Raw genomic sequence first — 16,658 nt, 5'->3', positions numbered from 1 at the left:
AAAGAAGATCAATTTGCATACCAAAGAACTTTGCTAGACTCACCTCATGGTCTTCAGCTGTTGGGGTTTTAGATCATTCAGCACTGGTGCACATTAAAGGAGAAGATTGTCTTTGTTAGGAATGGACTTGCCAGTAGTGGTGGGACTCACCTGCCTTGTGGGCTGCAGTACCAGGGCTGGCCAGCGGGTGCTCCCAGCAATCAGAGACTCAACCCTGCAGTCAGCCAAACACCTGAAACTGCTTATGCAGGTGTATTTAAGTGATGGCCAGACCTGCAGTCTTGGCCTTGGTGTGTGTGTTTTTCCTGGGCCCTGTATCTTGTAATCCTGCACTCTTGTTCCTGTTCCTGTGTTCCTGCTAGTACGTTTCCTTGTTGCCAAACTCTGCCTGTTCTGATTACGCTGACCCTCTCCTGCTCTGACCCCGGCTCGTTCCTGACCATCCCTCTGCCTGACCCTCTGTACCATGCTGCCTGCTGAACCTGGCTTGTGACCCCGACCATTCTCCGCTTGCTCCCCCTGTACCTACCTGCCCGATTGTTATTGACCCGGCCCGCCTGACGATGCTTGCATTGTATGTACTGTTATCTGTGGGTGGTTTGGTTTGGTTCGTTTGCACTGTGTTATGTTTTAGTATTGCACTGCGTTTATGTTTGTATTGTTAGTGTTAATAAATTATATTGTTTATAACATATCTGAAGCCTGCGTTCCCTGCGTCAGTCACATACCTCTGGTCATACCCGGGAGCCCTGACATTACACCAAGGCCAATCCTGACCAGAAATGGCTGCACAGGGAAGCCATCTTGGTTTGTTGATGAGAAGGATGGATCTTGATGAGGTTGTGTATTTATATCTGCTAGTGTTTGATGACAGAGAATATGCTTATCACACTCTGAAGGAGTATCCCAGGGATGAACTGCTAGAATGTATACGGCTCGCTCATGTTCTAGTAGATCAGGGCACAGAATTCTCTGAGGTGCAGCCATTGATTCAGGTTTGTGCGGAGTTGGTTTCATCTGGTACCCCCGAATGCAGGGATGAATTTTTGCCACCATTTAGTGCCGACCAGGTATGGTTATTAGAGGATGATGTGGATTACTTTCTGGAGCGTTATTCCACATGTTCACCACAGATACTAAGAGATTGTATAAACGCAGTGCAGTCTTTGGTCAGACAGGCTTTGTGTAAGCTCAGCTTTGTTCAACCCATACTGCAGACATGGACAGATTTGTTGCACCCAGCCTCAGTCAGCTTGCAAAAACCCAGTCCTGCTTCTAATCTATTTCCTCAAAGCTCTATTCCTGCATTCCCAACAGCTCCTCCTGCCCTGCTATCTACCGCATGTCAGTACCCTGTTCCCACTCGCTGCACCTATCCTGCCTTTAACCCTGTAAAGAAGTCCTCTGTTCTATCCTCCAGCTCTTCTCTGTCTCCAGCTGCTCCATTCGTTTGCAGACCTGCGTTTACTTGCAGTGCTCCAGTAGTTAAAACCAGAAAAAAGCGAAAATTCTTTTTAACCAGTACCATCCTGCCAGTATCCAAACCGGTGAGCCTGCCGTCTGAGAACCGGCCTTCCGTGGTTCAGCCTGGTACCTCGGCACCCGCACTTCAACCTGATGTCTGTAATCAGCCTGATGTCTGTACCCAGCCTGATGTCTGTACCCAGCCTGATGCCTCTACCCAGCCTGATGCCTCTACCCAGCCTGATGCCTCCATTCAGCCTGATGCCTCCATTCAGCCTGATGCCTCCATTCAGCCTGATGCCTCCATTCAGCCTGATGCCTCCACCCGGCCTGATGCCTCTATTCAGCCTGATGCCTCTATTCAGCCTGCTGCCTCCATTCAGCCTGCTGCCTCTACCCAGCATGATGTTTCTACCCAGCCTGATGAACTGATCCAGCCTGATGATCCTATTAGGCCAGTTGACTCGATGCCCGCTGTTGATCCAGACGATCCGGTACCTGCTGACCCGGTGCCCGCTGTCATACCTGGTGACCCGATGCCCGCTGTCGAGCCAGACGATCCAATGCCTGATGACCCAGTGCCCGCTGTCATGCCTGGTGACCCGATGCCCGCTGTCAAGCCAGACGATCCAGCGCCAGATGACCCGGTGCCTGCTGTCGAGCCAAACGATCCGGTACCTGATGACCCGGTGCCCGTTGTCGTGCCAATTCACTCAGAGCCCGCTGTCGTGCCTGGTGACTCGGTGCCCACTGCCTTGCCAGGTGACGCGGTGCTCGCTGTCCAGCCAAATGACCTGATGCCTGGTGACCCAGTGTCCGCTGTCATACCTGGTGACCCGATGCCCGCTGTCGAGCCAGAACAATCCAATGCCTGATGACCCAATGCCCGCGGGCATGCCTGGTGATCCGATGCCCGCTGTCAAGCCAGACGATCCAGCGTCAGATGACCCGGTGCCTGCTGTCGAGCCAGACGATCCGGTACCTGATGACCCGGTGCCCGCTGTCGTGCCAATTGACTCAGAGCCCACTGTCGTGCCTGGTGACTCGGTGCCCACTGCCTTGCCAGATGACGCGGTGCTTGCTGTCGAGCCAAATGACCTGATGCCTGGTGACCCGATGCCCGCTGTCCAGCCAGACGATCCAATGTCTGACCCAGTGCCCGTGGTCGTGCCAGTTGACTCGGAGCCCACTGTCGTGCCTGGTGATTCGGTGCCCATTGCCTTGCCAGATGACGCGGTGCCCGCTGTCCAGCCAAATGACCTGATGCCTGGTGACCCGATGCCCGCTGTCCAGCCAGACGATCCAATGTCTGACCCAGTGCCCGTGGTCATGCCAGTTGACTCGGAGCCCACTGTCGTGCCTGGTGACTCGGTGCCTGTCGCTCCGCCTGGGGGTCCGGCGCCCGCCGCTCCGCCTGGGGGCCCGAGACCTGTCGCTCCGCCTGGGGGTCCGGCGCCCGCCGCTCCGCCTGGGGGCCCGAGACCTGTCGCTCCACCTGGGGGTCCGGCGCCCGCCGCTCCGCCTGGGGGCCCGAGACCTGTCGCTCCGCATGGGGGTCCGGCGCCCGCCGCTCCGCCTGGGGGCCCGAGACCTGTCGCTCCGCCTGGGGGTCTGGCGCCCGCCGCTCCGCCTGGGGGCCCGATGCCTGTCGCCCCGCCTAGGGGCCCGATGCCTGTCGCCCCACCTGGGGGCCCGATGCCTGTCGCCCCGCCTGGGGGCCCGATGCCTGTCTCCCCGCCTGGGGGCTCGGTGCCTGCCGCTCCGCCTGGGGGCCGGTGCCTGTCGCCCCGCCTGGGGGCCCGATGCCTGTCGCCCCGCCTGGGGGCCCGATGCCTGTCGCCCCGCCTGGGAGCCCAATGCCTGTCGCCCCGCCTGGGGGCCCGATGCCTGTCGCCCCGCCTGGGGGCCCGGTGCCTGCTGCTCCGCCTGGTGGCCCGGTGCCTGCTGCTCCGCATGGTGGCCCGGTGCCTGCTGCTTCGCCTGGTGATCCGATGTGCCTCTGCCCAGAGTCCAGCCCGATGTGCCTCTGCCCGGAGTCCAGCCCGATGTGCCTCTGCCCAGAGTCCAGCCCGATGTGCCTCTGCCCGGAGTCCAGCCCGATGTGCCTCTGCCCGGAGTCCAGCCCGATGTGCCTCTGCCCGGAGTCCAGCCCGATGTGCCTCTGCCCGGAGTCCAGCCCGATGTGCCTCTGCCCGTAGTTCAGCCCGATGTGCCTCTGCCCGTAGTTCAGCCCGATGTGCCTCTGCCCGGAGTCCTGCCCGATGTGCCGCTTCCCGGTGTGCCATTGCCCGGAGTCCTGCCCGGTGTGCCGCTGCCCGGAGTCCTGCCCGATGTGCCAGTCTTTGATATCCCGCCAGTTACCAGACCCGGGCGGTGGAACATTTTGCCCAGCTAGGACTGTTTGGAGCGTCCTGAGGCCGCTCCTTGAGGGGGGGGGTACTGTTAGGAATGGACTTGCCAGTAGTGGTGGGACTCACCTGCCTTGTGGGCTGCAGTACCAGAGCTGGCCAGCGGGTGCTCCCAGCAGTCAGAGACTCAACCCTGCAGTCAGCCAAACACCTGAAACTGCTTATGCAGGTGTATTTAAGTGATGGCCAGACCTGCAGTCTTGGCCTTGGTGTGTGTGTTTTTCCTGGGCCCTGTATCTTGTAATCCTGCATTCTTATTCCTGTTCCTGTGTTCCTGCTAGTACGTTTCCTTGTTGCCAAACTCTGCCTGTTCTGATTACGCTGACCCTCTCCTGCTCTGACCCCGGCTCGTTCCTGACCATCCCTCTGCCTGACCCTCTGTACCACGCTGCCCGCTACCTGCTGAACCTGGCTTGTGACCCCGACCATTCTCCGCTTGCTCCCCCTGTACCTACCTGCCCGATTGTTATTGACCCGGCCCGCCTGACGACGCTTGCATTGTATGTACTGTTATCTGTGGGTGGTTTGGTTCGTTTGCACTGTGTTATGTTTTAGTATTGCACTGCGTTTATGTTTGTATTGTTAGTGTTAATAAATTATATTGTTTATAACATATCTGAAGCCTGCGTTCCCTGCGTCAGTCACATACCTCTGACAGTCTTCCAATTACTATGTGCAGGCCCAGACTGGCCATAGGGCACACTGGGCCGCAGGTCCCAGGGCCAAGACCAGGGATATCTTTAATACAGGGTGATGTGCTGTGATCTCATGCTGCGAGTGCCAATTGGTGAGGATGCTAGAGCGGTGAGAGGCGGGGCTGGAGAGGTATAACAGTGTGGCTGAATTGAACAGGAGCAAGATGATAGTGGTGATTGTTTGCAGCAGGGATCACCGCAGGTGTTCAGAGGACATCTTGGCTGTGAGTGCTGGAGGAGAATGGGGGTTACTGCTGGAGGAGAGGGGAGATCAAAGATGCAGGAGAGTGAGTGGAGATTTCAGCGGGAGCCTGGTGGACATCTCTCCACTGCATTGGCATAGAGGAGGTGGTGGAGAAGGCAGCACCTCAACAGGTGAGTGCAGAAAGAGTTGTTGCAATGCAGAAGACAGCTGTAGTGGTCGCACCAGTACAGTGGGAGAAGTGACCAGGCCCGGACTGGTTAATATAGGGGTCCCAAACCACCAAGCCACAGACTGGTACCAGTCCATGGCCCGTTGATGACCGGGCCACACAGAGGGAGGTAAGCGGTGACTGCGGTCCAGACAGGGTTAACACAGACCGTTGTTGTCGCTGACCTCCAGCTCTTCCACCCAAACAACTATGGCATCCTATCAGCAGTGCAGGGGAGGGAGAAACTAGAGATCTGCACAGAGATCAGGAGTATTTTCTGCAGCTCCTCCCACCCCTGACCCTGTTAATAGGATAGCATCGTCCATAGGACAGGAGACCCTTAAGAAGACACCTGGGCTGAATCCTGCCTCTGCCCTGGTGAAGGTAGGACTGTGCAGGGGAGGCAGAGAGGAAAATGGGGCACTCTAGTTAGAGAGAAAAAGGGGGGGGGGCATGACTGCAAAGGGCACTGTAATAGGGGGTTGTGATTGCTAGGGGCACTATAATGTAAAGGGGCATTGTGATATAAAGGGACTGCACTGTAAAAGGGTACTGTAATAATTACAGTACCCCTTCACAGTGCAGTCCCCTTTATATCACAGTGCCCCTTTACATTACTGTGTGAAGGGCCGACTCTGTGAGTATCCCATCACCAACCTCCCCCGCAAACGTCCCCTTCCCCCTCCAGTCCCTGGAAAAAATGGCTGCTTACTCTGAAATGCCCAGTCTGGGCCTAACTATGTGTCAGCTGTTTTTGCAGTATTCCATGCCCCCAATTACCTTATTGTTACAAGTTTCTTCAAGCAATACACCTAAAAAACCAACCCCTGAACTGCTTATTGGAGCCAGTGTGAATAAACTGTTGCTTGGGTGATGGGTGACTTCTGCAATGTTTCGGAAATAACCAGTTTTTTCTATATACTGTAGAGTCTTTAATGTAAAGTTTTTGTTTCTTTGAGTTGATTTACTTCTATGCTTTGTAACCAATTTAAGAAAGGATCAGTGTTATTTTCTTTAAAGATCAAATTAACACTTTTTATCCATTGTCACGGGGCCCTTAAATGGCATGCGGTCCATAGGTCGATGCATTACTCTGCCTATTTGCACTGCAAGGCACTCTTAGAAGTTCTAAAGCCTAAACTTTTTTGAGGTCCCATTGTCTGTGGCAATGGATGCAACAGCATGTCTTGGGAAGGAGCTTGCACGAGTGCCCCCATGGGAAGCAGCAGCAGCTTTCTATTGGAGCCAGAGAGGAGGAGCCAGGCACATCAGCTAGGGACAAGAAGAGGTTCAGGGCCACTCTGTGCTATTCTATTGCACAGAGCTGGTAAGTATAGACATGCTGCTTATTTAAAAAATAAAAACTTCCTTTACAGACACTTTAAATATGCATGCATATACTAGGTTTGGTTGTCCTTGACATTTTAACAGATACACAGCAGTCCTATTAATTGTCAATAACACTCTCACACATCTGCTAACGTGTGCCTTTCCACATGCACCAAAATTCACGGTTCTATGGCTTGGTGTGATTCTGAAAAAGGGTCGGGGACTTTATTTCTGCATTTCTAGCGCATAAAGCAGCCTATTGTACACGTGATGTACATTTTTATCCACGTCAGTACACCTTTGCATCCTAAATTTCCCTGCTACCTTCTGCACCCCATCCTCCCCCATCCTCTTCACTCTAACCTCCCCCCACCTTAACTCCACATGCTTCCTCTGCTCACCTGAGCACCCCAAACTGTAATTCCTTTTCTGCCTACCTCTACACACACACACACACACACACTACACTTTGCTTACCTTTGTAGAACAGGCTAATGGCAGGCTCAGTGACCACAGTTGCAGGCAGCACTTTCAACCATGCCCCTGCTTACCTCTCCAGTGGGCAACATTCAACAGAAGGGATGGTGGCTGGAGCCTCAGGGGGCAAAATATATAGCTGCCACTGATATTTACAGTGGGGATCGAAAGTTTGGGCACCCCAGATAAAAATTTGTATTAATGTGCATAAAGAAGCCAAGGAAAGATGGAAAAATCTCCAAAAGGCATCAAATTACAGATTAGACATTCTTATAATATGTCAACAAAAGTTATATTTTATTTCCATCATTTACACTTTCAAAATAACAGAAAACAAAAAAATGGCGTCTGCAAAAGTTTGGGCACCCTGCAGAGTTAATATCTTGTACTGCCCCCTTTGGCAAGTATCACAGCTTGTAAACGCTTTTTGTAGCCAGCCAAGAGTCTTTCAATTCTTGTTTGAGGTATCTTTGCCCATTCTTCCTTACAAAAGTCTTCCAGTTCTTTGAGATTTCTGGGCTGTCTGTCACGCACTGCTCTTTTAAGGTCTATCCATAGATTTTCAATTATGTTGAGGTCAGGAGATTGTGAAGGCCATGGCCAAACCTTCAGTTTACGCCTCTTGATGTAATCCCCCGTGGATTTCGAGGTGTGTTTAGGATCATTATCCATTTGTAGAAGCCATCCTCTCTTTAACTTCAGTTTTTTCACAGATGGCATCAAGTTACCATCCAAAATTTGCTGAAATTTTATTGAATCCATTTTTCTTTCTACTCGTGAGATGTTCCCTGTGCCACTGGCTGCAACACAACCCCAAAGCATGATTGATCCAACCCCAGGCTTAACAGTTGGACAGACGTTCTTTTCATTCAATTCTGTGCCCCTTCTTCTCCAAACGTACCTTTGCTCATTCCGGCCAAAAAGTTCAATTTTAACCTCATCGGTCCACAGAACTTGTTTCCAAAATGCATCAGGCTTGTCTATATGTTAATTTGCAAAGTTCAAACAATGATTTTTGTGGTGAGGACGTAGAAGAGGTTTTCTTCTGATGACTCATCCATGAAGACCATATTTGTACAAGTATCTCTTTATAGTGGAATAGTGTACCACAACTCCAGTGTCTGCCAGATCTTTCTGGAGGGATCGTGCAGTAAAACATGGGTTTTGAATTGTTTTTCTCACAATCCTGCGAGCTGTTCTGTCTGATATTTTTCTTGGTCTTCCAGATCTTGCTTTAACTTCCACTGTTCCTGATGACTGCCATTTCTTAATTACATTCCGAACAGAGGATATTGACATCTGAAAACGCTTTGCGATCTTCTTATAGCCTTCTCCAGCTTTGTGAGCATCAACTATTTTCAGTTTCAGTTTTCTAGACAACTGCTTAGAAGAACCCATGGTACTGATTGTTGGGGCAAGGTCAGATGAGTATGGGCATTTAAAGCCTTCGAGATTGACATCACCTGGTCTTCCCAGACGATGATTGAGAACAATCCATGACACTGGCAGGTCTCAGCTTGGCAAAGGGGGCAGTGCATGCTATAAATTCTGCAGGGTGCCCAAACTTTTGCAGACACCATTTTTTTATTTTCTGTTATTTTGAAAGTGTAAATGATGGAAATAAAATCTAACTTTTGTTGACATATTATAAGAATGTCTAATCTGTAATTTGATGCCTTTTGGAGATTTTTCCATCTTTCCTTGGCTTCTTTATGCACATTAATACAAATTTTTAGCTAGGGTGCCCAAACTTTTGATCCCTACTGTACATATGAATGACCCCTCTATCTACATATCATTGCCTCTGGTCCACCTCTATTTACATATGAATGTCAGTTATTTGCATGTGAATGCTGACACAGTCTGCATGTGAGTCATGGCAAAGACAGAGCTGGGCAGCATAAGTGACAGCAGTTCACACTGAGATAGTGGGGCACAGACTTCAAGGGACAAGGGAATGTAAACTGGGAGAGTTGGCAAGTATGGGGCAGCTGCTTTGGGCCCCACAACAATAACTGGGTCCAGGGCAGCTGCCCCTTTTGCCCCTTCCTAAAGATGGCCCTGGCTCCAGCAAGGAACCTCACTAGTGTCTGACCATTGGATAATAGGTGAGTATTTTTGGTTAAAGGTTGGAAATTAATGAATTGTATGGGCCAGTTTGACAAACATCTGGATCATCAGGTCAAGTTTCAGTTTCTGTTAGTGTTTGGTTAATGTTAACTTTGTCATCTTTTTTTCTGTGGCCTCACCAATTCTCCAGAATGTTATCTTGGACTTACAGTATTTTGATAGATGGTGAAATTCATTCTGCTAATTCTGTAAATTTTGAAGACAGTTGCTTGTAATGAAGTCTAATAGTGATTTTACAACAATGCGTTATGACTTTTTTTTTGTTCGTCATTTGGAAATAGGCTTATGGACTGTAGGCAGATCAGTGACATATTATCCCAGTTATATACTTTTAATTTCCAAGTTGTAACAGTATAAAATATGGTAAAGTTCAAGAAAGTAAATATTTATGGTATGTGTTGAACAGAAAGATGTTAAGAGATGGATTTATATAACAAGCTTTTTACTATACTGATACAGTGTTGGAGTGCATGATTTTTATCTTTCGATGTTAATTATGCCATTTGAATTTCATGACAGTATATTTGCATTGTAAATTCACCTAGTAAGTTTAAATATACACACATCATGCCAAAGACACTGATATCAACAGTGCACACTTTGCAAAAATGATCAGTTCAAGTAACTGTACATTCATCAGACGGTAGGACCACCATGTGTATATTCCTTTACTACTACCATAATGCCTGAACAAAATAGATAAGCACACAGTTTTTATAATTAATGCATTTGATTAGAGAACTGCTGTACTCCATTTGTTTAATATTAATGACTAGACGCATGTATCAGGTTTACCAAAAGCAGACACAGACAATACAAATAAAAGGTTACTTTTGGGAAATATAATTCAACTTACAAACCCAGCTTCCAAGTCCCAGCACCAGCAGTAGTTCATAAATCTAACAAAGCAGGCACGAAGGAAATCTCCAACTAGGATTGTGACATATGTTACTAGTATGTCTGACACCGTCAACCTTACAAACTCCTAAACAGAATACAAAAAATGGAAAATAATGTAAAATCCAGTGATCAATATGGTACATCTTCAGCGCATACGTAAATCATGATGGTCTCATTGTGGTTTAGGAGCCGCACGTGGTTGTCTTTTATTTTTTCTGAGGCCCTCACATACTACGTACAGTAAGTAAAGGATGGATACAATTATGTTCGATAACTATTGATTTTCCATCCATTCGACTACAGAGTTCCAGAAATATTAGAAAAATAAGTCAGGACCTCTAGCTATGCATTGCACTTATGACTGGTCACTGTGTCTGGCATAAACAGCACTACTGTTGAAAGGCATGCTTTATAATGAATGTTTAATACATTTTTTTTATTCTTGTAGTCAAAGTATCATAATACTGTGATCAGTTACAAAATAATGAGTCAGGTTTAATAACAGTATTTCTGTAGAAATTCTGAATCAGTTTACACCTGGCCAAATATTAGTTCTGACTAATGCATTTGAATAATCCTCACACATTACATAATGAAATTTGTATCTGACAGATGTACGTATGTTGACTCAGATCACATAGAGGAGCCAAATAATTTAACAGACGCTGGAGGATGTGAAATGCAAGAATTCAACACATTTCCTTGCCATGTATTTTGCCCATACTAACTGCATATGATAAAGCACTGTGTTTCCTACTGTAGTAGCTAAGAACTAAGCATAATGCACAACAAAGCATATGGACACAGGAAAAATGCCCATATGTATGAGACTAAATTTGTTCCACACTGAAAAAGTTGAGTTCTTTATCAAATACAAGTGGGAAAATCTCATTATTAAGTCAATAAGGAACCATCAGATCCTGCTTACTTTCTATAGCCCTGTTAGAATTCTGATTATTTTGTTAAAGTTGCATCAACCATTTTTATATATTATACTGTGATTCTGTGATTATACTGTTCTGCCACTAGGTAGTAGTGTGTTATGTTTAAAGCTTGCATAATACACAGTATAATGCATTATATGCAATAGTAGGTAGGTAAGTGCTGCCTTGTTATATCATAAACAAAATTTGTCTTTCACATGGAGGAAGAGAGAATTAAATTATCTAGGAATAAAGTTAACTGAATCCCATTAATAAATTAAGTTAAAGATGAGCTGAGAAGACTCTCAATAGGGTGGGTCTCGTGGATAGGAAGTATTAATCTGGTTAAGATGGTGATAGTGCCAAAAATCCTGTATAAGTTTCAAATGCTCCCCATATATTTACCAGGATCTTTCTTCAAGATAATAAGAAAAATGACACAGAGGTTTATATGGGCTAATAAGAAACCAGGAATTCATTATGAGACTCTATGCAACACCAAAGAGAAAGGAGGTTTGAACTTGCCAAACATGAGGAAGTATTATATGTCGATGTCAGGGGAGGACTGACAACTCATGGGGCCCCCGGGCAATAGGGGATCATGGGGCCCTTGTGTCCTTGCCCAAACTCAAAAAAGCCTATGAAAAAGGTACCAGGGGCATCTCATGGGACCCCTTACTGACCCCGGGACCTCGGACAGTGCCCAAGTTTCTAAATGATCAGTCCACCCCTGGTCGGTGTACTATCACGGGTGGTAGACTGGACATATCATTTAGATGAAAAAAGTTGAGTTAAAATTGAAGGCATATTAAATAATGTGCAGATGGAGAGGATTATTTGGATTCCACAAAAGCTTTGAGTATTAGATGAAAATAGCAGTACACCGACACGAGAGGTGTTAGGGTTGCATAAATCAATGGGCTGGGAGTACAATTCACTGTTGATACCCCTGGTGGATACAGCTTTTTTCCACCATGGAATGGTAATATTGCCGTGAAATGGTTTAGAAATAGAAATGCACGAATAATGGATATAGTAAATAACACATTGGATGAATTTAGATACTACCAATTAGGACATTTTGTCTCAACACTACCCCAACCACTGAGGATGCCGGAGGACATGCTTCCATTTGAAAAAATGTTGAGTCATGGGACAGCCCACAAACACGCAACGTCCAGAATATATAAGATCCTTATTGAATGGACAGAGACTGAACCTCTGTTATTCTTAGAAAGACGGGAAAGAGAATTGGGTACAAAAATGAACGAACAACAGAAGAATAAAATGTTTAAGTTGATGCACGGGGTGGTAAATATGAACACAGTAGAAGTGAATTACAAATGTTTAACTAAATGGTATTGTACACCAAGTATTGCACATGAACAAAGAGAAGAAAGTTTGCCACTATGTTGGAGGGGCTGTTGGGACTCACAATTTGTGGGAATGTTTAAAAATTCAGGGGTTTTGATAAGAGGTAATTCAATATACAGAGGAGATTTTGGGGATAACTATTCAAAAAGATCTGTGGGTTTGCCTATTTTATAGGGCAGAGATATCAGTACAACAATATAAAAATATTCTATTATATCATTTAATTAGAGCTGCAAAAGGCCTAATTCCTACATTTTGGCAGGTACGGGACCCCCCAACAATGAGAGATTAGATGGAGAGGATTGAGTATATAAATAAGATGGAGGAGTTATACCACATAGATGAAGAATGGAAAAACTCAGAAAAGAATGGGCAGGTAGTATGTTTTTAAATCATCTGAAAAATATCTCAAAATAATGGGTGCCAAGTTGGTAGAGTTAAAGAACTAAACTGAATAATTGGTAAGTGGTAATATGAAGATAGAATATAGGGTTTTGACAGTGATTAGTAGACAGGTTTAGAAAGAAATGGGAAGAACTAGCTGGACAAAGGTAACTATTGGATAGGGGGGGATAGGGAGGGATGGATTGAGGGTTAAAAAAGTGTAGTTGGACTGTTAATGTCATGATAAATTGTATATTGTTATACTTTGTATTGAAATTAAATTTAATAAAATATATTAATAACAGAAAATAAACAAAATTTGTGACATAAATAAAACTATGCCATAACAGCATTAATAGTTCATGAAAACTCGTGCAAACGCGTCAGTTGCAAATCATGGTGACATCATATCTAGCCGGTGGAACACACATCAGTGTGTCACTTCTGATTCAGCATTTTATGCTTGGTACCATTTTTAATGAACATGAGTGCAATTTACTTTGTTTCATTTTATTAAGAAATGGAATTATACTATATGACCCTATTCCTTCACTTTTTATGAGTATTATTATCCTGTGACCGCTGAGTTGGACTACTTTGTGATGTGAGGAACATATCTACATTGCAGAGGACTACAAGCTCCAGAATCTTCTAAGTGCAATAGACTCTTATTTAGTTTTAAGAGTCCAATGGAGTCAGTGAGTGAGGGGGATTACTGCAGGAAGCACAGCATGTAAAGTGGCACCTTTTATAAGCAGAATAGAGCACTGATATAGATAAAGAGACTGCAATGTTGGCACAAGTTTCATGGACTATTAATGGTGTTATGGCATAGTTTTATTTATGCCACTAATTTTGTTAATGATATAATAGGGCAGCGCTTACCTACCTACTATTGCATATTTTTTGAGGGTCAGTACCCTATGTAGTAGCAGCAGCCACTTGTTATATTGGTTCACGCATTTGTATTTGTTTTTATTTTATTAGTAGTATTTTTGGATACACAGTCATGATAGATAATTTTTTAAGACACTAAACCTGAGCTCAGGATATAAGTTTTTTTTCATAATGCATTATATATTACAATGGTTATGATGTAATTTTCTGTTCTTCTCTCTATTACATGTGTTTCTGCTGTTTCCAATAAAACAAAGTCTCAGCCATATGTCCAACACCTTGACTAGGGGTGAGCTTGGATTTGGTCTGAAAATGGATGCGGACCGAACCTGAAAGGAAGCTGTCACTCCTGTCCATTGCTATCTGAATAAACAATCTGATAAACTGCAGTCAAGGAATTTCCAACCCTGCGCTGCAGTAACACAAAAGGGTGGTAATGTTCGGGACATCATTGTCCTAACATGGTCACACCAGAGGGCTAGCAAGAAATGGTACTTCAATAGACAGTACCAGTACCAGATTAAACTAATGAAAGACCAGCACATGCAGGACTAAATAATATGCACTTTTGAAATGGGGCAATGCCTGCTACTTGTTTCCCTGAAAGCTTTGAGACATGTGTTACAACACTTGATGCTCACCTAGATGATGAGCTTAACCTGGATATGTTAAAGGCAAGCTTGTGAATGAATATAAGAGATAAACAGAAACTGTAATCAGTGAAAATGCTCCTACCATAAAATTTACACTAAGAACCAACAATTGCAACTAGAGCAATTTGCAGCATGAAACACGTGAATGCTATGTGTGCAAAAAGACAGGTCACATGTGTGAAAAGCTTAAATAAATGAGTAATAGGGACAATGTGTTAAAGAAGAAACCAAAGCCAAGGGTTGAAGAATGCTGGAAGAAAATGTGACTTCGGCTGGACAGGTTAGGAAGCACTGATCCACAGAATTAATGAAACAGAAGCAAGGAGATCCTTGCACTGCAGTTCTTTAGGTATACATTCTTTTTAGGAAAGATAACAGTTAGCAACACAGTAAAGACATTACCAAATCTCATTCCAAATCTTGCAAGATTAGCATTCAGAGGTGCAATGCCTTTTACTCATTTTGCATCTATGAGGCTAAATCCAAAGGAGGGCTTAGGCAAATAAAGTTCACTGTTATTTTTCAGGAGGAATTCAAGATAAAAGGTGAAACTTTTACGGTACTGCTTAAGCAAGATTAACTTTTCTATTCACTTCTTATAAAAGAGCAAATCTTCACATTTTGAGTTAAGGTCCACTTTAAATCTGGTTTGTTGTAATAATTTGCTATATGTATTTGGCTTTGCCCTGTGTGATTAAATACATTTAAACCTGTATAATTGCAAGGCTGCAAAATGATACATAGTATAAAAGCAAAATTTGCTTACAACTCCAACATTGGTCTCCCAACAGGGTCCCCTGGGCACATCGGCTGGATGCAGAGGTGGTGGTGTAGTATCAGTACCATTTATAAGTGCGGAAGCATTGTAATAATTGTATAGTGTCCAGTGAGTGATGTTCTTTATTACCTCTTCTTGGGCTAGCTTTAAGAAGATATTATTATATTTAGAGTAGCTTTTTATGCATTAATTAGGAATAGTACATTTTAGAAACACATTTCAGTAATTTTTTTGTGTCTTACTTTTTCATTGACATCATCCATCAGAGCTAGTAAGAAGGTGTAAAGGTTACCAAGGAATAAAGCAAAAATTCGACCAAGCTGCCACTTTAGAGCCACACGGGGATGGTAATCTTCTAGATTTGCTATTGTTTCAAATAAAGGGGGGCAAAACATTCCAAGCAAAGACATTACAATCTCAACCTGTAATAGAAGCAAATATTTAAATGATCAGTGTACAATAGGTGACTTTTTGACTTATGTGCCAAAGCTAGTGGGTTCAACTACCTACTTTTGAAGTAAACCTTTAAACGTAATTGTTATCACAAATAAAATGTAATTAGAGGTGCCTTTACATATATTTAACTCATGGTGTGTTTGGAGCTAAAAAAATATGGCCGATTACATTATGCAAGTTTTCAATCGAACTAGCAATGATCAGCACTTTGGCACAGCTACTATACTTACCTGTTGACCCAACAATTTGATTGGCAGCTTCACTGGCCAATAGGAAGATAAACAGGCAGCCCAGTTCTCTGACATTCTAGCTGTAGTTCAGATTTGCATAGAAGAGAGACCCAGAATTCAGGAAGAAATATAAAGCAAAAAACCAAGAGAGAAGAAAATAGGCTGCACACCAAAAAGGCTAACCTCAAAACATTTATTCATAAGCCATACATAGTGAAAAACATTGCATCAGAGACCCAGTGTACATATCCAATTGCGAGGATCCTCCACCCCCGGCATGAAAGGACCTCCAGTGCCGGACACTATTAGATGGTATACATGTTTTCCCTGGGTACATACAACAGAAATACCTTCCAGATGGAACTTGAACCCCCCCACATAACCATCCTCATCCACCTCCAACCCTCCCGGACTCCACCCACCTAAACCCCCCACCACCTACAATGCCCAAGGAACCCGAAACAAAAGCCCCAAGAAGACTCTCGGGGTAACCCAATGCTCCTCCCACAATGACCTCCCCCAAGAAGAACACCCACCCAATCACCCCCCCACTTGTGGGAGAGAAGACAGCTGAGGTGTGCCACCAACCCACTGATGCCCCCCTACCCCTCAAACCCTGCTAAGTGGTATATCCCACTCACCTACACACCAGAAAAGAGCTGGAAATGCCCCTGAGACTATATACCTGCTGCAGATAGAACACAATATAAACACATGAAGGCATGACAAAACCAGCCTATATAATATCTCGTATAGCCTCAAAGTTCAACCCTGCAAATGAATGGGAGGGAATATATGATCTGGTGTGTCCAGTCTAGATGAAAGGGCAGTTGTGTCTAGGATGTAATCCAGTGAGAGTCCACTATGGTCATAGATATGCACAAAGTCAGGGGTGATGCAGGTGTCTTGCAGATGAACCGGCTAAGGCCTGCAAGGATAATGACTGAATGATGGGGCTGAGCCTCCAGATGAAATCCAGACAGCGTGCAGGTAATGTTGTTCAACCCCGCCAGCAGTTATACAGCAACAAAAGTGAGTAACTGCCTCAGCGACCTCAAGAAGTGTGACCTGTCCAGCCTGTGCAAGCCTGCCTAACTGATGTGACCTGGGTGACAACACAGGGTCGCCAGTACTCACAGAGTGGTGG

The 16,658-nt window shown here is 45.2% G+C and overlaps 1 protein-coding gene across 1 annotated transcript in view; it reads right to left on the bottom strand.

Moving 5' to 3' along the window:
- Positions 1–16,658, bottom strand: part of LOC149466427 (transmembrane channel-like protein 2) — a 146,103-nt gene that overhangs the window by 19,627 nt on the left and 109,818 nt on the right. Inside the window, exons 10-12 of the mRNA XM_089672548.1 lie at positions 15,068–15,247; positions 14,814–14,969; positions 9,773–9,901 (exon numbers count right to left, since the gene is read on the bottom strand). Of these exons, the coding sequence (XP_089528674.1) occupies positions 9,773–9,901; positions 14,814–14,969; positions 15,068–15,247 (465 nt within the window). The remainder of the gene's footprint in view (positions 1–9,772; positions 9,902–14,813; positions 14,970–15,067; positions 15,248–16,658) is intronic.

This window comes from Staurois parvus, unplaced genomic scaffold (genome assembly GCF_062004578.1).
Source record: "Staurois parvus isolate SC_StPar_1 unplaced genomic scaffold, SC_StPar_1.0 ptg000130l, whole genome shotgun sequence".
Lineage (NCBI taxonomy): Eukaryota > Metazoa > Chordata > Amphibia > Anura > Ranidae > Staurois > Staurois parvus.
The sequence above is the reverse complement of the archived record's forward strand: the minus strand, read 5'-3'. Positions and strand labels throughout refer to the sequence as shown.